A 24,889-nucleotide genomic window follows, 5' to 3' on the forward strand; every position below is an offset into this window, starting at 1 on the left:
ATAAATTGAAATATGAAATTGAAAAATGTTAGTCATTTTAAAAATTTAAGGGTTGCAAAAAGTAAAAGCCTTCAACAATCCTTTTGAGGCAAGCCAACGGTTAAGTGTTTTCCCATGTATTCATAAACTAAAGAGAAAAATACATTTTTTTATTTAAGAAAATACTCTATCCTAATCAAGAATCAAGAATGCCCTTAAAAAACATTTAAAACTCTAAAACAATTCTAAAGAAATTAATAGTGTTGCTATAGATTTAATTGGAGTCGAACTGATTGAATCCAATCAATAGAAAATGACTCAACCTGTAGATTGATTAAAACTTAATATGAACTATGTTTTATCTTGAACTGCTTTCAATTAAAACTATTTGTAATTCAATAAATGTAGTGTTACATTCTTTTTAAATTTATTAATACACAAACAAAATAAATATAACTCAATTATATATACACACAAAGCAATAAAAAATTATATAAAATTTAAAAATAAACTAAAGATTTTACTAAAGTTTAATTTAATTTTCAAACTAATTTGAAGTTATTCAATTTAAACGGTCTGGTCAGTAATCAGATACAAAAAACGAATAGTGGACCTTAATTCTCGTACAATTCAGTGGCAACAATAGAGAGAAACCTTAATTCCAAAGGCTCTGCTAAATATCCAATGAAATTGTACATTGAGTTTGAAATGCAATCGAAACCCCCAATATCACTATCGTTTGGGTTAACTAGAAGTATTCTCTAATTGACAGTAAAAGACTAATTCCTGAAATACCAAAATTCTTTTATAATGTTAAATTTTTCATCAAAAGTTCTTCTCTACACTCTAACATGAAGATCTAACTTATCATCAGGCATCAAACTGCTTGTATTGACAAAGATGAATATCTCAAAGCCTGATTCACAAGGACACACAACGAAAGCAACACTTCCATTTCAGAGCACATTCGTATTAATTTACACTTACTCAGGATCAATTTTCAAATGCGAATCGGAGTTTAGAACATCTCCAAAGGTCCAAAACTCAGTAGAAATATAAACCTCTACAATTTCAACGAAGACACATAAACTAGCCGCATCAAACATTGTAATCGTGTTAAACGCGATTGCATTCGTTCACAGAAAACCTAGCGAGTGAAAGCGTACAGAACGAGCGAGGCGTAGATGAGGAGCGCAATGGGGACGAGGATGAGAAGCGGAACGACGGCGGCGTAGGTGTGCGAGCTTCCGCAGGCAAGCGTTCCAAGCTTGATCTGCGCGACGTTGACAAGCGCAAGCATGAGAAAGGAGCAGCCAAAGACGGATCCCACAGCAGAGACGAGCATTCCGACGCGGAGGGAGGAGCGGTTGACGTGCGCGACGAGGTGCTCGACGGCGGCGGGGTAGTGGAAAGAGGTGGTGCGGGAGAGGCGAATAGCCTGCTTGAGCGCAAGTGCGACAAGGCTGGAGAAGAGAAAGGAGCTGAAGGAGTAGACGTGGAAGGCGATGAGGTTCTCGGCGATGGCGGCGGTGGGAGCGCACGCCGGATCGGAGTTGAGATTGTTCTCCGGATCGTTAGGGTTCCACGTTAGGCCTACGAAGACAGCGAGAGTGAAAAGGGAGTTCACGTTCACTATCGCGTCTAACGCGGTGATGTGAAGACTCGTGAAGGAAGATGACATTGCTATTATTTTCTTCAGGCAGAAAAAGAGAGAAGACGACGAAAATTTATGGAATGGACTCTTGCGGGAAACGGGGTCACTGGTCAGATATATGCCTGCCAGCAACGAAACGCTTTCACCGACCTGTTTTCTGTAAATACAAAGATTTATTTGTAATTATTGGGGTCTTTTTGCGTGTTTAACAGTCTCTTTTTCTTTTTCTCTTAACAGGGAAGAACATGATAATACATAAATATGTTTGTGGCGTTAATTTTGACCAAAATACCTTGAAAAGAGTGTGTCCAAATTCCAAAGAACTAAAGTAGTGAGATAAAAAAAATAAAAAATCTTTGAAATAATTGGACAAGATTTTTAAATATTAAAATTGTGACGATCAGTAAAATCTGATAAAGGTTTGATTCCAAATCTATTTTCAAAGAAAATTGCAGAAGCATCCTGACAAAGAGGAAAAGCGTACACGTTTGGTGCTGTGATGTTTACATATATGAAAACGATCTAGAAATTTTGTATGTTAGAAATTTAATATTTCACTTACAAGTCAATATCATTCAGGGCATTTGGTCTAGTGGTATGATTCTCGCTTAGGGTGCGAGAGGTCCCGAGTTCAATTCTCGGAATGCCCCTCTTTTTTAACTTTTGTTTTCCCTTTTCTTTTACTATCAAGTCTCCTTTGTCAGTGACCACTCCTGCATTTTAGTACTCCAACCAAGAATAAGCAACCTTAGTGTCTTAGGTCCCACTTGTCAATTACACGAATAACCAAGCTCCATTTTCTTATGTTTGGTACAAAGTGAACTTTATAAATTGAAAAAATATCATTAAATGTCAACGTGATTCTCAGCATTTTTAAATTCAAAAGCATTTGATGAATACCAACTGCTTCAGATCTCAATATGAATTTGAATTCTCAATACCAACAAATATATAATGGTCCTGAATGATACAAATGTAGAAGTTAAAAAATATATAATAAATGCTTCTTTATAACAATTTATGCTCCACTAAACTATGTAAACTTTGTGTCACCGAATCTCAACAACCTTACTGACTGGATCTAATAGATAAACCTTTGGTAGTCATTTGGTTTTGTTTTTGAGTGTGCATGGTTTCTTCTCACGTTGTTGTTCAGTTTTCTTGCTACTTGGGTTTGAACATTTCACCTCAGTTGAGTTGCTGCATATCTTAGTGGTCTTTGTCGTCTTTGTCTCTACTCCAAGATAATTTGACAGCACTCTCCTCACCGCAAAGCCACGACGATGAGGTTTGATGCTATTGTTGTTATGGAGGAAAGGAGTTCTCTCCCCTCTTGCAGGACTAATGAGTGGCACGGAAGCTGGTGAAAAGCTTGGTCTGCCAAATGCTGCTTTGTTTGGAGTAACAGTGCCTGAGACAGACACCGAATGTGGACGCGTAACCTTCTTCTGCTGAGAAACCACCTTAACTGTAGTGGTAGTAATAGTAGTAGGAACTAATGCAAACCTCTCTGACTGTTTGGTCAAGTCATCCACATATAGCAAATCATCAATGCGAGCTACAATGTTAAATGCCATGCTCTCCAAAACTCTTGAGTAGCTCTCTAGCACGGATTTCCCCACATCCTGAAATGTCGGTGTAAAAATGTGTCAATGATATATGCAATGATGAAAGCAAAGATCTTTTTTAAATGCTTCCGTAAAAATGTGTCAATAAGGGTCTGATCAATTTTTAGAGGTTTTCAATTTCTTATTTTCAATAGGCTTTCGAAGATCTACAAGAGATTGAAAAAACCAAAAGATTATTTTCACTGTTTTCTTCCAAAGTTTTTAAAAATGGAAAATGGCTAAAAAACAAAGTGATACTTTTTTATTAAAAAGGAATACTTTTTCAAAGGGCCTTAATATATGCGATTGAGGAAGTGCAAGGAACATGCAGATGGATTGAGAAAAATGTAATGCAGCAACCTTGTTGCACTGGATCTTGCTGGTATCAAGGGTGGTTTGGCTTAAGCCTGGGAACCGCTGCTTCAGGGAAACTAGAATGCTTTCAGCTCTATCTGCTAGCAATTCTCTCTTATCTCCATCAACCATGAAGTCCTTGACTATTTCCCATGATGATTTTGGGGTAGAACGGTTGGGCTTTGGGGATGGTAAGAACCGAGAGTGAACTCTTCGGCGCCATACATAAATTGCTGCTTCCACACGGTTTGCAATCTCTAATGCAACATGTTCAGAGGATATGTCTAAGCAATCAAGAAGGTACTCTTGGGAGAATTGATCTGATGTTATGTAACGGTAAATAAAATCCCCCAAGCAAGTTCTTCCATTCTGCAGAAACCCATATTCAAGACAACGTCATAACGTGACAGAAAGTTAACTAAACATCTTATTGCAGGTACACAGAAACCATTGATCACATTGCTTAAGGAAACATACATCCAAAAGAAAGATTTTATTAGTAGATAAGCAAAGTGAGTGTAAATTGTAATGGTGTAATCAATATTCTTTGTTTGCTCATTGTTCTTAATCGTAGAATGACTCAAGGGGCAAAAGTCTATCAATGATAGAATTTAGATTAGACCTTAGGAAGAACTTCCAAATATGACTCAGGAACTTCCATGTCAGCCAAAGCAATGTTGTTGATAGCCATGGCTGCTTTTAGTATTTGGTTTGCACATTCTCGAGAGTGATTCAACTGTTTTCTTGAGTCTTCACTGAGTCCTGCAGGGGGGACACGAGGTACAGGAAGCCACCACTTTTCTTCTTGCCGCTGAATTGTTTTGCGAAAAGAGGCTGAACCATCTGCTTCTGCGGCTACAATGCCTTGGTCTACATACCAGAACTCTGTAGAAGTGAAACTATCTAAAATTTCCTGTTATAAAAGAAAATGTACATTAAGGCCTCAAACATTGAATGATGTCACAGAAATTTACTAGTGAGCCATGAAAGAACAAGATTCAATACTCACGAGAAGCATGTTGTCAAGTTTGCGAAGAGCTGGAAGGTTTATGAAAATATCTGTCCTAGGCCTGCAAGTCATTACCTAAAGAATGCACTATATTAGAAACATCATAATTATGAATTCCCTTTTGAATAAAAATCAGACTTCGGCAATGAGATCAAGATTCAATCCAATTTTACCTCGAGTTTACTCCCATCAGGAAATGTTTGCCAAGAAGGCATCAACTCAACAATGTAATCACTAACACTAACAAGCCACTCCACCTCTCTCTGCCACATTTCTTTCTTCTCAGAAGGTAAAGGTTCTAGTCTCCATAATTGCCCAAATACAGTTGCTACACGTTCAAATAATCCAAATTTGAGCAAGTTACAAAACTCAAATTTACATCAAACGAGAAAATTCAAAATTTTGAACTACTTGACCAACAAAGACAAACCAAACAGCTTCTCAATTAAACTGATAGCCAAATGTCTGTGTGCAAGAAAGGAAGCATACCACACAGATTAGTAATGGCATTAGAGATGGCCAAAGCAGTGCAAACCCCTTTACCAGAACCTGACATATCTTCACCAAGCAACAATTTTGCAAACCTCTCCTTCATCATGTCAACTTCTGTTTTAAACAAATTAAAATAAATCTAATAATTAGCTCTAGTTAGAGTTATTACACAAAATAACAAAGGGGCATTAATTAATGACTTAAAAGGGAGTCCAATTATTAACTCCAACGAATTCAACTGAAAAAATAGTCTCTATCAAGTAAAATTCCCACAATACTTTTCTACTTTCCAAACACAGCCACGTCCATCTATCATAACATTCTTTAAAAGATAAACAAAAAAAAAAAAAACTAACCTGACAGCTTCAAACCAATACGAGTAAGCTTAGTGTCTTCCAAGTGAGATTTATGTTCGTTTTCTTTTTCATGTGAATTAGAGCGCTTGGAGAGTGTAGCCTTGAGAATGGGCCAACCAAGAGGAGCGGGTGAAGAAGAGCCTTTTGCCTTTGCTTCTTCAACGGTAACTGAAGAAGTGGATGCACAGAAACTGGTTTCCCGGGAGTCTGCAGTGGAATCGGTGAGACAAGAGGAAACCCCATCTGTTTTGTTTTGAGAAGTTTCGTTCTTGCCGGGAAAAACATCCATCTGGGAGAGAAAGAAAGCGGTTTGAGTCGAAAAAGGGAAATGGGGCAGTTAGCAGGGAGGCAGATAAGAAGATACTGGGAACGTGGGTCGAAACATAACGGTAAGACAAATGTGAGGTGGGTTTTGAGGATATATGAAGGGACCGCTAAGGATGTTTCATGGAAGAAAAGACGATGCAATGATGAAGACGTGTGGCTTTTTCCGAAAAGGATTCCACTCTCTGCACTGCACAGTGCACACAACACACAAACTCACACACACTCTCACATCGACAAATTTGATTTCAAGTTTGAAGGTTTTACATACCAAAATGCCAACGTCTCTCTTCTGGCTTTCGCTCTCAGAGTTTGAAGGTACGTTCAAAATATCAATAAAAAATTTGAACCCGGTAGCTGTGGGAGTAAGTAAGCAGAGCCACACTAAACTACAACAACAACACGCTCAGCTCTCATAATTACTTTTTTGGCCTTTCACGTTTGCTCTACGACCAGTAAGATTCAATGGCAGAATTTTCAAATAAAAAATAGTATCTCATTCTGTCAGAATTTTCAGAAATTAAAAAAGAAAACACGCAAGTATACTATTTAAAAATAATTAAGAGTTTTACAAAAAATATTTCTTGACACTAAAATAAAATCTACATGTTCAATATTTTTCTTATTTTTCATAGCATTATGTCTTCACCAAAAAAAATGAAGTTGTGATTTACTCGAAGAAAATATACTTGTACGAAATGGTAACAGAAGATTTTGTACCCTCCTATGATTACTTACTTATTTGGGGAAAATAGATAGTATTTTAATTCAAATGGAATGCCATTTTAGAAAAGATTTTTCGTGGTTGAGTTAGGGTTTGATAGTGTGGGGCTTGGCGAAGTTTGTAGCACTAATTATAGGAAAAAAGATAGACGTATAATAAGATAATAATTTATGTGGATGGATAGATAGCGTTGGTATTTTAAAATTTGAATAGTTTGATGGCATGAAATATTTACCAGCTTGTATTGAAAATGGCACCATAATAAGTCCCTCTTTTATATATCTTCCAACTCCTACTATCAAACTTCTTTATGGTATTTATTGATAATCAATTTTGCTTGATTCCGTAGCGCTAGAAAAAAAAAATCCTTAATTATCTACTATTGCAAATTTTAACGTATAAAATCAGAGACTGCATTATGAAATTTTGCCATAGATTTTTCTTTTTACAGCTACTACACTTTAATTATATTATTTTTGTTTTTTCTAATGTATTTTTAGATTTGCTATAAAATATAGGTACACGTTGAGATTGGATATACAATTATGTTTTTCCAACCATACTATCTCTTTAACATTTCATTAATATTTTTTTCGAACAAAAAGTATTAATTTCCTCATTATAACTGAAAGTCAAATCTTAAATTTAAATTAAAGAAACCAAAATCAAATCATATACTGTGTAAGCAACTCCTTCACGCGGACATATTCACTAAAATTCTAAAAACCTGTTAAATTATCGCTAAAACTATACAACTTTTTTAATTTTAGACTAAAATAGGCAACAGATTGTAATTTCATTAACTTTTTTCTTTCAGTTTGTTTACTTTCAGAGATTAAAGGGGACATATTACTTTTGTAAGGACTATTGTACCCATTTTAAATTTGATACATACGCTCCTGGTTTTTTCAAAAACTTATTTAAAATTAATTTTAATATATAGTTATTTTTGTGACCCCGTTTTAAATTATTTTTTGTAGGGAGATATTAAGTTATTACAAAAATTAATTTTAACTGAGTTATCTTTTCATTTATTAATTTTGTATAACTATAAAAAATATAAATATGAAAAGCATATACGTGTGCCGTTATATAATTATAATTATATATTATCTTGAATTGCTTGAGTTATAATTTATAAAAAACAATAAAATAATTATTAAATCATTTATATTTATGTATAGCTTAAGAACATTAAACAAAAACTTTGATGTATTTAAAGGGTGTCAGATAATTTTTTACTGGTGTAAATATTTTTACTATGAATTTATTAATTTTGATAAAAATTATCAGTAAACATATTAAGCTTAATTTCTAAGCAATTAACAATTTAAAATTTGTACACTGGTAATATATATTGATTAAACTATTAAAATTATTCCTAAGTACACGCGGCATTTAATTAAAAATTTGTACTTAACAAAAACAAAACGTTGTAGTATTAAAGTGCTAATAATAATAACAAGTTTTTGACTCCTGTCAATTTTTCGCGAGTTCTGAATTATTATTGATCAAGGATTATCCAGTAATTTGGTGACCAATTCATGAACGAAAACGTATTTTAGTATTAGTCGATCAAGGGCTATCTTGTAATTTGAGTCAGATAAGTCTGTCTTAAAAGTGTTTAATTAAATCTGAAACCAAAATATGGCCGTTAAATAGCAGTTAGGCCTCCAGAGAAAGTTGCCTTAAGATAATCTTCTATAATCTCCTTTCTTTTATCATCCAATCTAACAGCCTTGTCTTTTCCAAAATTAATCAACTATTATTAATTAGTTAAATGAAGAGACAAGTCATTATCAAACTGAACTGGATTCTCTGTAGCCTACATTACTGTCATAGAGAAAATATCTAAATGTGCAATTGATTTAAAAACTGTAATATTTTTCCAAGGATTATTCTAGTTCTATCCTAAAATGATTTATTTCTAGTACTAAACTATTTTCAAGAATAAACAATTACTTGAATTTTGCAAAAGCTCAATTTTAAATGTTATTTAAGTTTGTTTGATTACGAATTTCATTAAAAAGAATTGGTTACCACTGTTGAATTGGTAAAACAAAAAAGATATTTAGAAACTCCAAATTATAAATCTTTATGGTATGTTCTTTTGAATGTTGGTATTGAGTTTATTTATAATTAATCGCGTCGAATATTTTTGGATTTTTAACGGTAAATTCGCGAACGATATTAAATAATTTGTCAGGAGATGTTAAATTACTCTCTGAAATTTGTCAATATTCGACATTAATAATTTTTTTTAATTTTTTCTTAATTAATTTTGATCATTTTTTACAACTCTACAAGCAAAAAAACAACAAATTTCAGTTTTTTATATTTTATAAAGCATGAACTTGTACTAACAGCAAACAATAATAACCAACCACAAACAAATTCAATCAAACAACACCAAACAAGTTCAATCAAACAACAACAAACAAGTTCAACTAAACAACAATAACAAACAAGTTCAACAAAAAAACAAACAAGTTCAACAAAGTTCTTCAAAACGAAAACGAAAATTAACATTCAAAAGGTGAGTTCGTCGTAATGAAGTTTCGTCACATAGAATGCGCCTATGAAGGATAAGAGCACGAAAATAATTGGTTAAAACAAACAAAAATCATACATAAAGTAATTAATTAATATGCATTTGTATCAAATGAAAGAAAGATTACATGTGTTCGTCAAACTTCGCTCGTGCGCTAAGATAAAATGAATGAATTTTCAATCTCTCTGCTCAAAATTTTATTGAATTCACTAACCTTTTACGTCGAATTTAAAAGTCATTCGACGTTTTATATCTTTTACGTCGAATTACAATTCTAAACAATATTTAATAATTGTATTTATTTACAAAAATATCACCGCTCATTTTTAAAGTTGGTTATTCGGTAGTTGGATGTCGAACGTGTGATGTTATACGCTTTCTTTGTACTAGCGTAAATATTAGTTTGACTTTTATGTTGGTTTAGTTTATTTAATGTGATTTTTTTTATGATAAAATAAAATTTTAATTTTTATTATTTTTGTTTAATTTAGTTATTTTCTTTTTAAATAGTTAATATCATGGGAATAGTGTATATTATATTAATAGTTTTTTGTTTTATTTTATTTATTTATTTATTTAAATTAAAATTATATGTGTATCAAATAATAGTAGTGTTAGTGTTATGTGTCAATATTTTATATTCAATTCAATTTTTATATATTTTTTATTTTGATTTATTTCACTTTCATTTTTTTTAAATTGTTTATTTCTAAATTAAAATATTATATTATTTAATTGAATGTATTGATATTTTTATTAAAATTCACATTTTTATTAAAATTTATAAAATTATTTTTAAATTGACCATGATTATATTATTATAATATAATTATTATATTTCTAATTATATTATTATAATATAATGATTATATTTATGTTTATTTTTTGTTACTGAAGAAATTTCCTTTTAAATTTAAACTAACTCTAATCTTGATTTTTTAACCAAGTCTAAATCTTGTAAAATTATTTTATATATAATTTCTTCCTTAGTTTCAATCGCTCTCTAATCTTATTTTATATATATAACCAAAGTGAAACATGAATCTAATGATAAAGTTAATGTTAGTTTAAATAATTCCAAAAATATTTAATAAAAATATAAATTTTAATAAAGATACAAATAATATTTATATAAAATTTAAATTTAATCTTTATATAAAGAGAAACATTATTCCATTTTTAAAAAATATGAATAAAAATAACAAATATACGAAGTAAACTGAATCAAAATAATAAATATAAATACTAAATTAGATTCAATATAAAACGATGCACGTGATAATTAGATTCAATATAATACGATGCACGTCATAATTCTACTTTTTCACGACATAATGTTGATTTCATATGTGGATATTTCTTTAAATTAAGAAAAAATTTAAAAAAAAAACAAAAAATCATAAACACGTGGTGTATACTATTCAATGATGAAAGTTATTTAGACGTTGTTACCAATAAATAATGAAATTGAATAAAATTAATAAAAAATATTTTTTATTGGCAAAAAAAATGAACGAACATAAATATTTGACAAAATTAGGAACTAAATTAATATCCAATCCTTTATAAATTTAAAAACACTCAATATTGACCCTGAGGATTGAGGATAGTGAATATTGAGTGTTAAGATGTATAGCTTAACTTTTGTGGTTGAATTGTAAACTATTTTATGAAGATAGTTTTACTAAGATAATGACATTATATATATATATATATATATATATATATATATATATATATAATGTAGCAATATTCGAGTATGAGTTTTAAATGTATAAAAGTATGAGTTTTACTAAGAAGGAACTGTAGCAATATTCGATTAAAAGTATGAGTTTTAAATGTATAAAAAAGGTCCGCTACGGCATAGGACTGCCAAAAGTGAAAAATTGCAAACCCGAAAATGAAAGTTGAGACATTTTTTTATCAAACTACATTTCTTGTGTCCCTTTTCCCTGCATTATTGCTTCCCAAACCAATACATTTCTTCTGTGCATCATATAATTGTTTTAAATAAAAGACACAGTGTCACTAATTTTGTAGTTAACACAACTTTTAATGTGATAATTATTATTGATCTCACTAATCATGTTATACCTACTCCACCCAAAACATTTGGATATTAAGTCACAATATTTTTACTCGACATGTCGGTCCCTCATATTCGAGTATCCAAATATTCTTATATTGATATGTGATGATGAATATCGTTACAATATTTTAATAATAATATGAGTTTATTATATCTATATTGTTTATTTAAAGATAAAAAAACTATAAATACACTATACTAGTCACGTAATTTTTTTTCATTTATTTTTATATTCATATTTTTTTAATCTCTTAATTCTTAATGATAATTTTTACAAACTTCATACTCATAAACTTCCCGAGTTACGAGATTGAACCTTGTGCGTGTGTTCATTTGAAATTTATGTACGTTGTATCCGTTTCAACCCACAAAACGATGACGAAAAGTTAAAAGGCCGACCTTGCACGTTGTTTTTGACAATGGAGTTGTTGAAAGTAAAGTTAAAAAAAAAAGGTGACTAACTGTTATTATATCCGTTTATTAATTATGAACCGTTTAACTCTTAACCTTTTGTAGTTCATTGCAGCTACCTTTCCAAAACTTTTTTCTTTTTCTGCCATCCTTTTTAAATTTACTTTCGCCCTTTTCCTTCCCATTGGTGGAACTGTGGATAGTCCTAAAAAATAATTGAATTATTTGTTAATTTAAATTAAATCCAGTTTGAATTAAATTCATGTTATGGATTTAATGAATTTTATTTAGTATAATAGAGTAGATTCTGTTCGTTTATGATGAGTTTTAGTTTTCCTTTTTCTTTTGTAAAATTTTGTTCCGGCGATGCATTGACTTACTCTTTCGGAGCTCCGAATTAATTGTGGGTTTGGAAGGTTGTGATTGTTCTTCCTATATGAACCGGAAACAACTGATAAACATTGAGATAGAGTCCACATATATACGTTATGTCCCTTTCACGTGCAATGTCGACTATATACTACCTCAAAAACCTATTTAACAACTGTTACTTTCGCTCCTAAGTTTAATCAAATCAAATTTAGTATTTTTATTAATATTATTTTAATCTTTTTCAATCAATTAACTCAATAAAAGTATTAAATGATTTTGCTGGATTGGGATGGAGATAAATCTTTTTCAATCAATAATAATCTCATGTCTCATTTATTTTCACTATGTTCTATGTGACTGTTTCACTCTGTTTTTGGAGACTAATAGGTTTGATATATAGAAAACATTACGACGCTAAGTTATAATTTGCCTCTAGATCAAAAGTAATTCAATTATGAAAAAGTGTCTTTTACCTCGAAATTAAACTCTTATTTATAGAATTTAAAAGAATTTGACAAATTAATTTATCTCTTAATGGTCATTAATATCAATTTTAACCACTCATCAATAACAATTATTCTATTGATTGCATTTTAACTCTGCTCAACTGCTGTCGTGATCGATCGACTATCTTTCTGTACTTCGGCCTGTTCTAAAAAAAATTTTAAATGAACACACACTTATTTAAAAAATCAAAACATTTGAACATTTATTGAATTTCTTTAGATAAATAAAAAATAGAAAAGGTACTTCTGAATTGATCTCATCCTTTAAAAAATTAAAAATTAAATTTGTTGAGTAATAACTTAATTTCATTTAAGGGATTTCATAATTGGGGTTTTGAATAAGACGACCTTTTCCTTTTTCATTCTTATTACTTTTTCAAATTGAAAAAGTAATAAGAACGAGAGGTGTTAAGCTTTTTATCATCCTGACGCCGAGCTATTTTTCTGCAGGACCTCCCCTACAGTATCGTCACTGCAGTAGAGTTTAACCACCAAGTTCGGGATGGATTGGTGTGGTTCCTCTATGTCTAGGACACCAGAATATCGAACCGTGAACGAAGAAAGACATGAGATAAAAGCAAACATATTGGTTATTCATTGTGAGGCCATAATTCTCGACTGGAGGGGACACCAAAAGCCTCTGTCCTTCCATCCCTTGGATAGATAGAGAGAAAGGGCAGAGTTTTGGATTTTTTTCATGTTGTCGTAGGATCCATTCAACTCAGCACACAATCATATCTGATCAGTCAGATCTCCTCTCGTAGTAACTTTAAGAAGGGAGGTCATTAGTGTTTTTTTTTTCAATGTACTAAATATAGTGTTCATTTATTTATGTAAATGACTTTTAACTTAATTTTCATTTTTTTTTTCAATTTTTAAGTTGTAAGAAAAATCCGTGACTGTATTCTTAATTATTATCTCTAACACTTTTTAAAAAAATTGACTTAAGATTTAACATGCGAAAATTTGAGAGAATAAAAATCCATTTAATAATCATACAAAAGAAGTAAAATGACATCATTTGATAAGAACATTTTGAACAAAACCGATAAAGATAAATATAATTAGTAGATGTTGATGTATAAGATAGATCATCGGAATCCTAAAACAAATTAACAAAGATTAACCACATAAATAACCTAAGTTTATCCAAATAAAAATTCACTATAAATAAGTACATACCTAACTTGTCCATCAAAATATCATTTACAGGCACACCTTTATCTTGGATTGGGACAAACAACTGTCCTAAAAAAAACTGACTTATAAAATAGATGAGAATATATTTTGTCAATATATCAGAAAACGCTTATATTTTTCTTAGTCTATAATATATTATCTGCTATTACATACAACTGATTCAATTTATTTTTTCTGTGCTTCTCTTGGCGCTTTGATGAACTTTTTTTTTAACATGAAACATCCTATTGAATTTATCATTTGATGATATTTTTCACAATTTTTCATTTCAATATATTCATGAACAGGATGATAAATAAATTTATCTTTATATATATATATATATATATATATATATATATATATATATATATATATATATATATATATATATATATATATATACACACACACACACACGCGTTATTTTCACATTAAATTATTAATAATATCATACTTTTTATTAGATTTAATTAATATTTAAAATAATAAATTATACTCTTAAGTATAGATATCTTTTTACACAACAAAAATAAAAATAAAACAAAAAATTAATAGCCATTAAATATAAAAATAACATAAATATCTACTAAATAAAAAAAGAATGAATGACGAATAAATATTTAAAAAATTGTAAGAAATCTATCACACAATAACTTTTATAATGATATTATCAATATAAATATCTACTCAGTTTCGTTAATAGACAAAAAAAAAACGTGACTTAAAAGATATGATAGGAATTTAATGTAACATATTTTGTTTTATCCAAGATTTAAAAGCAAGAAAAAACGCAAATGTGAAGACTAAGTTGTACCTGACGTTGCCACATGTTTTTCATATAAAGACAGTAAATATAAACAGTTGAAGTTAAATAAAATAAGTAATCCGTTTGACAAAAAATAAAGAAATGATTAAGAAGAAGAAGGAGAAGAAAATCGCATGGGGGAAACAGAGGACAGAGAACTGCGAAGGAGGAAAAGAACAGAAAAGCCACCCACCTGACCTAACATAACCAAACAAACCTCTTACCCCAATTCGAGTTTTCCTCTTCTCTCCTCTCCTCTGGTACGTTCCTTCTCCTCCCAATTCCATCCTCTTTCTATCGCTCTCCCTCCATTTTACATTTCATTTCATGCTCTGTTAATCTTTCTTTTCATCAATGTTACAGACTCCTTCGTTAATTCATTCCTTTATTTACTTTAATCTTGCCTTTGACTGCTTCTTTCGCTGCTTCTGTATCCAATAATAATTTAGTTTTTCAATTATACTTTATCGTCGGTTGGAGCGAAACTACCTACCTACCGTTGAATTTTATCGCCTGTGCTCTTCTTTTTTTATCAATCGTTACCTTTAAGGATGGGAAAAGAATTCCATTGAAGGCGTTTTTGATGTTTTTTTGTTTTGTTTGGATTTTCAGGATTTCCCTCTGAGTTCACCTTCTCTGAATCGGCTTTAGTCTTCTTCATTCACCAGCGCAATTCGTTGTAGCGGATCTGATTTGGTTTTTGGGCGGTCTGCAGACACTGCATGCTTGTGGGGTACGTTTCATGAATGTGACCAAAGATATTTATTTTCCTTTTTAACATTTATTCTATTTTATCACTTTATGGGTTTTGAAGCGAATTATGACTCGGCTGATTTTACTCTGCGGTGAAATCTGAGAATATTCTTTTAGTTTTATCTTTAGTGATTATTGATTTGGTTGTCTTATTAAATAATCAGTGAATCGGTTTATATGTCCTTTTTGTCTCCTTTGACGTGGAAACAGAAGTGAAACAAAACCATAATAATTTAACACTAGTCTTAATTTTCTGAATAGAAGTGGTTGGAATGCTCGCAGTAAGTGGAGGAGCAAAGACAGGTATTTCTCTTTGCTGAAACCAAGAGTGCACTTAGTGTTTGGAAGTTTGTCAAAATTCTTAACTTCCCAACTTTGGTTTAGATAATAATTCTGCAGATGTGTAACTAATGTTTTAAAGTCATGGTTAAGAACCAAATTATGCAATATATACTTGAAGTAGAATACTCCGGTGTTCTATATAATTTTTATTTAGCCTTCGTGAGTGCCTTTCAGAAAAAAACTTTACCATTGATTGAATGTTGTTTGTCTTTTCTTTTCACTATATTTCTCTTTCAATCTTCTGGTATGCACATAATGTTAAGTACGGGATGATTCGCTTTTCAATATAATGGCATATATGAATATGCGCTAATTCACACATAGTGCAGTCAACATGTTCACAGCATTCGTGAAAATAAATTTCTGGTAGAAGCTGCCAATGTTATTGCATCCAATTATATTATTCCACACTGCAGGGTGCTGTTGTTGATCGTGCATACCTTCAACATATAATACACACACACACACACTGATAATAATACACAGTGAATATTGTTCGCACACAGAAAACACCTTTGTGGTATGGACGTGTTAGGCCACAATAAAATACCAAAAATATTTTCTAGGGCATATTCTCTCTATAGCTTGCTATGTGACGTTCTACATATACGCAACGGATTTATGGAGTGAGAATAATTGTTATTGTAAAAGTATTAAAGTTTTAAATTTATTTTTATAATCAACTTCTTCACGATAAAAAATGTCCTCATTTGAGACTCTCTTTTATATGTATACATACACAAATCTTATCCAGCTAGAGACAAGTTCTGCCAGCAAAAGCATAGGAGAACTAAACCAGTAAATTCTAATCTTATGTTTGTAAGACAAGCCATGTATACATGTAAAAGAAACTCAGATGAGAATACCAGCAATTGTACCTTGAAATAGAGAAATTGGAGACTTTGAAGTTTGAACAAAGAGAGATCCAGCCTTAACTATAAAGGAATTGAAATTTTATATGCTTTACTTAAAATATTTTTTTTTGTTGAACCTGCTGCAGGAAGCAATTCTGCCCATTTGGTTGAGACTCCACATACATGACAGGGACACCCTTTTTCCTGCCCTGGATATCTGCTTGGAATTAAACTTATCTCACTCACTTTGGTCATTAATGTGGCCCATATATTTGCTATTCAACAAGATTCTCAAGACTGGAGATGAGAGAGAACTAATAAGAGGAGATCATTTGAATGCGATAGATCCATACCTCTTTCAGCAGCCATCAAGTAACATAGATTCTCATCCTTCCTCCTTGCTCTGTTCTCACTTGCCTGATGTAAGAGCATGTGATTTGTGGCTGAAAACTTATTCTCTACTTTTATACCAGAAAAATATTCTTTACTTAAGGTTTATCTAATTATGCTATAGGTACCGCATGTAAACCAAATATATACATGGGATTGTGGCCTTGCTTGTGTCTTGATGGTTTTGAGAACTATTGGTGTCAACAACTACGATATTCAAGCATTGGCTGAACTATGCTGCACAAATAGGTCTTTTCCCTTATAAAAGCTTAAAATCATAGTTACTCTGTCATGAAATTCCTGAAGATCCTAGACTATATATGCATGGCTGTTTAGAACTCAACTAAGAAGGAAGCATAATTTTCAGTGAGTTAGACTTAGATGTGGATTTTTAAGTCCTATGCTGGAAGATATAGACTTAATTAAGAGCTTTATAATTGGAAAAGATCCTTAGGTCTAATGTTTAATGGTCATGTGTCTGGTCCTTTGCGCGATTCCTTGATTAGTTTGTTGAATGTGTAGTTCCCTGGTGCTTTGGGCTTGCATAACCAATAAGTTTTATGATACTTGGGAAGTACATATTTTCTCCTTATGTGAGCGTGTTTTCAGATTAAAATCTTTCAGTTGCCAGTGAACATATTAAACCAGATTCATTGGAATAAAATAATTGAAGTCTTGATAAACAATTCATATCAATAAAACTTTTACTTCATGTGATATTTTGAATTCAAAAGTCAGATCTAAAGTTTGCTTCTGTATTCATGCTGTTGTAAATAAGCCATGAAATGGAAAATATTCCTTACCATATCAGGTAGAATTTCAGAAAGCCACTTGGAAAATGGTCATCATGTACTGATAGATTTTCAACTAAATATGAAACGTGGTAGTTCAGAACAAGAATTTATGATGAATTTCTGACTAGACTCACTGTTTACTTCTGTTTGCAGCATTTGGACTGTTGATTTGGCATATTTATTACAGAGATTTTCTGTCACTTTTTCCTACTTCACGGTGACGTTTGGTGCAAACCCAAACTATTGTGTTGAATCATTTTACAAGGTGATTAACTGTCTTACCAAAATAGTTACCATCACTTTATTTTTATTTAGTATTAGTAAACCCTGAATGCGGTCATTAGAATTTGAAACATCAATTTGGTCATGAAATCATGTTTTTTGGTCATCAAATCAGTAACTTGGGTTTTTTATGCTGCAAAACTATGATTTGAAGTCTGAAGAGTATATAGATGTAATAAATTTTTAGAAGAGAAAATTCAGTTTCAATAATGTTGAGGACTAACATGGGCATTGGACTCTCAAGTCTTTGCTCACGTGTCTAGTTGAAGAAATTGAAGATATAATTTTTTTGTTTGATGTTTGATAAGTAAGTTGGGAATCTATAACTTCTGGGAGACTGGTCAAAATATGGGTTTGAGCTATTGGTATCAGAATATTATTCTAGAGGACATTTCAAATGGCATGGGGTTAGGTGATTCACCAGTGTTAGCAGAAAAGTTTTGCCCAAAATGTACCAAAGCTTTGCACAATGTTTTATTGATAATCATGAATTCATGATTTTGTGGGATGGGTGCCATTTATAGGTTATGGCATGTCCTTATTATGATTGTCAATTTTTATGCTGGTTTATTGGAGATTTTTAGGGAACCATGCTATATTGATCTTTCTTCTGCGCACATTCAATACCTTGTCTACCAATTGCATAAAGTTGATAGGACTTTGTTGCAAACATTCTGAAGGAGGAGCTGCCTAATGATCTAGTGAGAGTGGATTTACTATTTCAAAAAGCAATGGAAGCTGGGATTGATATACAGGTATGCTGCATGCCTGCACCATTTTTATTGGATCCTTCGAGTACCAATCTGATAGAAGTTATGAGTTTGTCTCCTATTGGAGAGAAAAATGAAAATGTTACAGCATTTCTTTCCATTAGTTTTTTTGTTGTCATGTTTGCCTTGACAATTGAAAGTTTAAACTCAGTTCACTCGGTTGTAATTTTACTATATATTTGAGCAGTGATTGTTAGGAAATCAGCGTTTTATAAGGCTTTTTAAATTGATTTTTTAGGTAGATACGTTGATATTGGAAGAAAATGACAAATAGAAGTTTTGGTTATTATCTTAATAGTTTTATTTCTATGTGGACATTTTATTTGCTTATGGCCTACAAACCTTTTGTTAGGAATCACACAAAAATAGAAACAGAAAAAATAATTATTGAGTTAATTGGAAAAAACAGAAAATAGGAGAGATGCTTCTATTCCAAAGGTTTCCCCCTTCACAAAGGATTTCTCATTTCACAGAGCAAAAGCTCAATCTGCAAATGATTCAAGATAGGGTGCCTCTCTTCCTTTGCGTCTTACTGCTACTTATTTACCTTTAAAATCCCCTTTAACTGACTAACCTACTAATAAACTACAATAACTGTCTAACTTCTAAAAAATTTCCAATCCCCTTCTTCTTACAGTGCAGGTCAATTAGTGCAGAAGAGATTTCCATTCTCGTATTGTCTGGGAAATATATTGCTATTGCATTAGTTGACCACAATAAATTGAGGTACAATTTTATTATAATCCCTTCTTTGCTGGCTTTTATACTTTGTTACAACTATATTTACATAATAAGCCAATTACTCACACCAACTTTAGATTAACACCTGAGGTAAACGAAGTTCACTCATTGACAAACTCTTATTTAGAAACCTAGCTACCCGAGGTGTGATGTAAATTCTTTACAGTTTTCATTTTCTTTTCCCCAATAATGTCGTTTTCCTTGGTGATGGGCAATTCTAGCTGCTTCTGAAAAGGTTCTGTTTCAGTCCTGTTTGGCAAGAAGGTGTTCCTGTGCCTGCTGTCGCCAACAACCCTGGCTATACAGGTGAACATCTATATTTTAGCTTTAGGTTAGTTTGCCTCTATTTTTGATGTATTCTTTCCTAGTGGAAATTGGTACCTACAATTGTAGTATGCATGTGAGCAACATTCCTCTTTGATTTACCCCAACTGTGTGATGTTCAAGATAACTTCTTTATATATAAGTTAGGTCAAGTAAACATATTTTATGATTTTATCAGGGTAATGGGAAGCAAACATTTTCATGGATTTTCACCGACCTTCCTTCAAGAAGACATCTTAAATCTGATTTTAATTTATTTTCCTTTGTATATCCGACAGTGATGTGGTACTACTTAGAATACACAATTATGTACTCCAGTAAAACCCTTGTGCCAAATTTATGTTGAAGATCTATATTTCAATTTAACTCATAATGTTATATCCGTTGATGTATTTTTGTTTTGTAAACAAAGTTGTTATTTCAAATTGAAGAAAAAAACATAGGTTTTAGTTCACGAGTAAAACTTTGGACAATGCATCAACATTGTTAAGTTTTCTGGTTGGAGGTCTGCCGCAATCTCTAAGGTTTTTTCTACACTTGTAAGTGTAGTAGGAGGTCATATCCACAATCCTCTTATAGATGCTTTCCATTTGAAACATAGTTATTAAACCAAACCGGACTAGCGTGTGCCCTTCAAACCTGGTAAACTTATTATTGGTCTTGAAGAGCTGATGCAACTTGAGCTGTTTGCTTTGTCTCAAATTCTATAAAAAGCTTAGAATAACCTCTGCATTCAGTAATATGCTGCATGAACTTGAGGTCCTAGCTTCATCATTTTTAGTCACCTCATAAGTTTCAGAACCCAATGGTGTTCCTTTTCTCAATATTTGATATTTCAATTTTCTTTCAAATCCTTCTCAAAAAATAAGTTAGTTGTATTTTATGGAGAAGAAGGCTAATGCAAATTTTGTATTACACTGTATTGTTGCTAAATTAAGTGCTTTGGCTGAAAATTTATTTCAAAGATCGATTGCTGTTGGTATCCTAAAGTTTTAATTCTTAAACATCAAGATTAGACTTGTTTGCAGCTGCAAATAAGAGCTGATATTTGTCTAATGTGTGAGAAACTAGTCGATATCCTTGCAACAGATTTATAATTCTATTACGATTTATCCTAATAGAATAAATTAATCAGTTTACTAAAATTGTTACTAATTGGCAAATTCCATTGACAGGTCATTATGTGTTGATATGTGGCTATGATGCTAGAGCGGATATGTTTGAGATTAGAGATCCTGCCAGCTCTAAGTAATACTCTTTTCCGTCTCTCTACTTCTGGTTTTATATTGAAATTTTCTGTATGATCCTATGATTTTCCTCATTAATATATTTACCATTATATTTGGATCACAACTTGATATGTAGATCCAAAACTCATTAATGATTGAATTATTCATTTTTTAATTTCTTTTCAGGAAAAAAAAATCTTAGAGCATATTATGGTCATATAAGTTAGGTTAACAATGTACGAAATAATTGTTTATCTGGATGCCATTGTTGGGAAGCCGTCTTAGCTGTGGTCACCCTTAGCCCACCTTACTTGCTGTCTCCTTGAAGGTTTCCTTGCCTCAAGGTTGGTGGTTTAGTTCCACATCCATTAGAGATATGGTTTAATGGAGCTCATAAACAGTTCTCACCTTACAAGTTGATTTGGTGAAGTTGTCTTAGATCATAAAACAATTCTAAGACAATACCGAAGTCTACACTAAATCTATTGTTGGGTCACCTGCACATTTACAGCCCGTTGCCTTGGGCATAAGTGGCACTTATTTGCAGTATCTTAGGGGTCTATCACAGTAGCCACCTTAAGGGTGGTGGTTAGTTACACATTGACTAGACATTGGATTTAAATAGATCTGGTAAAGCTTGAACAATCTTCACCTAACGTGTTAGGTTTGTGGAGTTGAGTCAAGTTTTAAAAACAAATTATAAGTCATCATTTTTCCATTTTCGTCCCTTTTACCATGTTTTCTCACAAATCCGCAGCGTTTTAGTTGTAGTTTTATTGTTTAAGTCTAGGGATAATTTAATGCATGTTCAAAGTGTCATTCAACGGAATGGCTTATTGGATAAACCGTTTTTCATACATGCCTTAGATGATGAAAACCATTTGAGAATTTTCTTAAAATTGTGTGTTCTGTCTTGTTATCCTAGCTCTATTACTCTTCAAAATGGCTGAATTTGCTGATATAGCAAAGGACACATGCAAACGATGAGATGACATTTTCAAATAGCCAATTTTTATATTATTAGTTTTCATAAAAAAATATCTTGGAATATGCCATGCATATGCATATAATTTGAGTGGATAAATAGTTACCTAGTTCTTTTTCCTGATTTTGATCCTAAATAAGAGTTGGCTAATTCTATGAATTATATGCAGGAAACACAAGACGATTTCTTCAAAGTCTTTAGAAGAAGCTCGCAAAGCCTTTGGCACTGATGAGGATCTTCTTTTGGTAAGCATCTTATACGTCAAATCATCTTTCACGAGGCTATTTGATAACTAATATTGGCAAATTATATGCATATGCATGACAATATTTAAAATAAGACCAATGATATACTGGCAAGCTCATTTACTCGTCTAACCAGATGACAACTTCATTTAATTCATCAATTACATATTCATATTATTATATTAATATAATATAGTGTAAAATGATTGTTTTAGTTATTAAAGTGTTGTTTTTCTTAAAATAACATACTTTTAGTGCTTGTTTGAGATAGCTGTGGAAATTATATCATTTGCATAAACAATTATAACATCGATTAGTCTTTATTTGGAGCTGAAAAATAATTTTAAGATAATTAATTTCATTTGGATGCAACAAAAAAAATAAAAAATCAGTTTTTGCATTGGATGAAAAAGACATTTATGAAGTTGAAAGGAAAAAAATTGTTGAAAAATAATCAGAAGTTATAAATGATCAAATTTATAAAATCAGCATATTTTTAGGAAAAAAAAAGTTTTTTGCAAATTTCAGCTTTCACAAACATTTAGTTTAAATTGCAGACAACTTATTTATCCCAAAAATTGTTGAAATCTTTAAAACCAAAAATTGTCAAACATGTTTTTATATACTTTTGATTAACTTATCAAAGTATGGAGGACTTCAAGGAGCGGTCCTAGGTGGTACGAACTTGATATGTATTCGGGACTCAGCCTGGTCATTAAGTGTGAAACCACCTGAACAAAGGCTTTTCCTTTGATCAATCTAAGACTCTAAGGAGTTGTTTGCATTGAATTAATAATACAAGAATCCATTTCAAGATAGGTTAATTTTAAAGAAATACCAGTAGTTCAAAACTCTATGGCTTGATTCTTTCTGCACATGCACAAGGGGCTAATTTTATTATGCATTGCAGTATTTGATAAGTTTGGGGAATCAGAGCATGAAGTGAGAATTTTCCGAATCTAACTTGAAGATGGAGGAGTTTTCTCGTATTCTAGCCTTGAATTAAATCTTTGTAGTCATTAAAAGAGAGTAACCTTTGTTTAAAAATTAAATATCTTGGGTTCATCATATACCAAATTACAAAAAATAAATGAAACTTTTATTCAAACACCTATCATAATTTTGTCAAACTGATACTTTTCAGGAGTAAAATGCTTAATAGACCCATTTAGGGATTATATGTTTTGTTGGTAAGATGGTTAATGTGATGTCAGAGTGCAACCATCATCATCTTCACTTTTGACCATCGTTTATGCTTTTTTTAATTTATACAAGTTGTTTATATCATAATTTAGTTGTAGAGAATGTTAAAAATTCATTCTTTATTGTTAGATGAGTTTCATGTGTATATATAGGTTGCACTCTATTTTTTGGAACCTAAGTGATTTAGTATGTTGAAACAAGTTTGTAAAAAGAGCATATTTGTAGCATTTCAATTGGTCTTGTATTCCTACTTACTCTACTCGATTAACAACGTGATAGTAATGTTTTTTTTTCCTTGCATGGCCAAGCAGATATGTTTGGAGAAGAACAATAACCGTCATCAACCTTCTCTTCAACTGTCCATTGATGTCAATAGTGATTCTTGATTTTCTTGTTTTGCAATAACTTGGCAGTTAGGTTACTGGTTTTTTCTTTTTCTTTTTGCATATATTACTTATCCCTTGTGTATTTTAGTAGCTATAGTCTATTATTTATTTTTATTCCCAGCATAAACCTCTTGATAGGTTTAGTCTGGGCTCTATGTATCGTGTATGTTTACTCCAAACTGTATAGTAATCATAAATTCATTTTAATGAATATAAACCGTGTCCTCTCTCGGAAACTCGGAGTTCAATGCATTGCTCTTTATCTGCACCAAAATTTAAATTATGTGACCAGGAGTAATTAAAACAGAGTTAATTTCTGATTTCATGTCGTATTTTGGATTTGTCTGCTTCTAGTATTATGGTGGGATCATGTGAAATTGTCTTACTTAATTGATCATGCCTCGTTAGGCATATTGTTCAATACGAACATTCATAAGTCATAGTTACAGATCTCCATTATTATAGTAATGGCATTCCTGCACAAAGAAGACAAGATTGCTCCAGATGATGTATTTCCTATATGCAATGCGACCATCTTTTCGGTGAACTTCGTATTCAATCACGACTAACCATTACATTAAATGCATCCTTTCTCATTAAGAGTGTCCTGAAAACACACGATCATTGATTCTATCTTTATCAAATCGCAAAAGTACAAAACAATGATCTATTTTTTCAGTCATTTTAAAACATGAGTTTGATTTTTGTCTCTATAAATCAAAGTACATGAATCCGTGTATTATTTATTTTATATTACAGTGTATTACTCTTACGTAGACTACCACGTGCAACACGTAAGCGGAACGCCGTCCTGGTTTTGGGGCTTTTCACACTTGGCGCGGCTTTTCATATTATTATTATTTCCAAAACAATGGATCTACGATCTAGTTGTGTTGTGATGGTCTTCTAAAACAAAACCTAAAAGACAATTTTATGAGCAGGCATGTTTAAGATTCAATAATTATATTGTTTTTGGGTCTGTCATTGCCGTGTTTCTCTCAAACAATTTTTGTCATTACTATGATTAAAATTTGTGTGAATGACGGTGGTGGAGTGGAGGCATGGTGTGGTGTATTGGTCAAAACGGAGATAGATTCTGTAATGGAAGTGGAACTCACTTTTCCAAGAATCTTCTAAAAAGAGTTCCCCGACACACCGTCTCCTTCCCGCACAACA

At 31.7% G+C, this 24,889-nt stretch overlaps 3 protein-coding genes and 1 non-coding gene across 6 annotated transcripts; 2 read left to right on the forward strand and 2 right to left on the reverse strand.

Annotated features, from left to right (window-relative positions):
* Positions 1-907: 907 nt before the first annotated feature.
* On the reverse strand, positions 908-1,844 carry MEE60 (maternal effect embryo arrest 60). Its single transcript, XM_047309511.2, has one exon. It carries the CDS (start codon positions 1,658-1,660, stop codon positions 1,127-1,129), a length of 534 nt encoding a protein of 177 aa, XP_047165467.2. The 5' UTR covers positions 1,661-1,844; the 3' UTR covers positions 908-1,126.
* Positions 1,845-2,211: 367 nt separating this feature from the next.
* On the forward strand, positions 2,212-2,283 carry TRNAP-AGG (transfer RNA proline (anticodon AGG)). The gene has a single exon. It is a non-coding gene; the product is annotated as a tRNA-Pro (tRNA).
* Positions 2,284-2,540: 257 nt separating this feature from the next.
* Positions 2,541-6,086, reverse strand: LOC124834739 (rop guanine nucleotide exchange factor 7-like). The gene is made up of 7 exons (XM_047309512.2): positions 5,452-6,086; positions 5,093-5,209; positions 4,777-4,931; positions 4,604-4,678; positions 4,217-4,507; positions 3,601-3,963; positions 2,541-3,258 (listed from the first exon to the last, which is right to left on the reverse strand). Exons 1-7 carry the CDS (start codon positions 5,738-5,740, stop codon positions 2,737-2,739), a joined length of 1,812 nt encoding a protein of 603 aa, XP_047165468.2. The 5' UTR covers positions 5,741-6,086; the 3' UTR covers positions 2,541-2,736.
* Positions 6,087-14,482: 8,396 nt separating this feature from the next.
* LOC124829094 (guanylyl cyclase 1) lies at positions 14,483-23,949 on the forward strand. 3 transcript variants are annotated; one of them, XM_088091648.1, is made up of 12 exons: positions 14,483-14,675; positions 15,028-15,148; positions 15,430-15,471; positions 16,511-16,786; positions 16,879-17,003; positions 17,702-17,813; positions 18,511-18,585; positions 19,238-19,326; positions 19,589-19,647; positions 20,841-20,913; positions 22,049-22,124; positions 23,639-23,949. In XM_088091648.1, the coding sequence occupies exons 4-12, from the start codon at positions 16,622-16,624 to the stop codon at positions 23,711-23,713; spliced, it is 849 nt and encodes a 282-aa protein (XP_087947774.1). In that variant the 5' UTR covers positions 14,483-14,675; positions 15,028-15,148; positions 15,430-15,471; positions 16,511-16,621; the 3' UTR covers positions 23,714-23,949. The 3 variants fall into 3 exon arrangements, with proteins under 3 accessions (XP_087947774.1, XP_087947773.1, XP_087947772.1); XM_088091647.1 differs by having other exon boundaries at positions 15,433-15,471; XM_088091646.1 differs by lacking the exon at positions 15,430-15,471.
* Positions 23,950-24,889: the final 940 nt, after the last annotated feature.

Source organism: Vigna umbellata, chromosome 5 (assembly GCF_029865625.1).
Source record: "Vigna umbellata cultivar VRB3 chromosome 5, Vumbellata_1.0, whole genome shotgun sequence".
NCBI classification, from domain to species: domain Eukaryota; kingdom Viridiplantae; phylum Streptophyta; class Magnoliopsida; order Fabales; family Fabaceae; genus Vigna; species Vigna umbellata.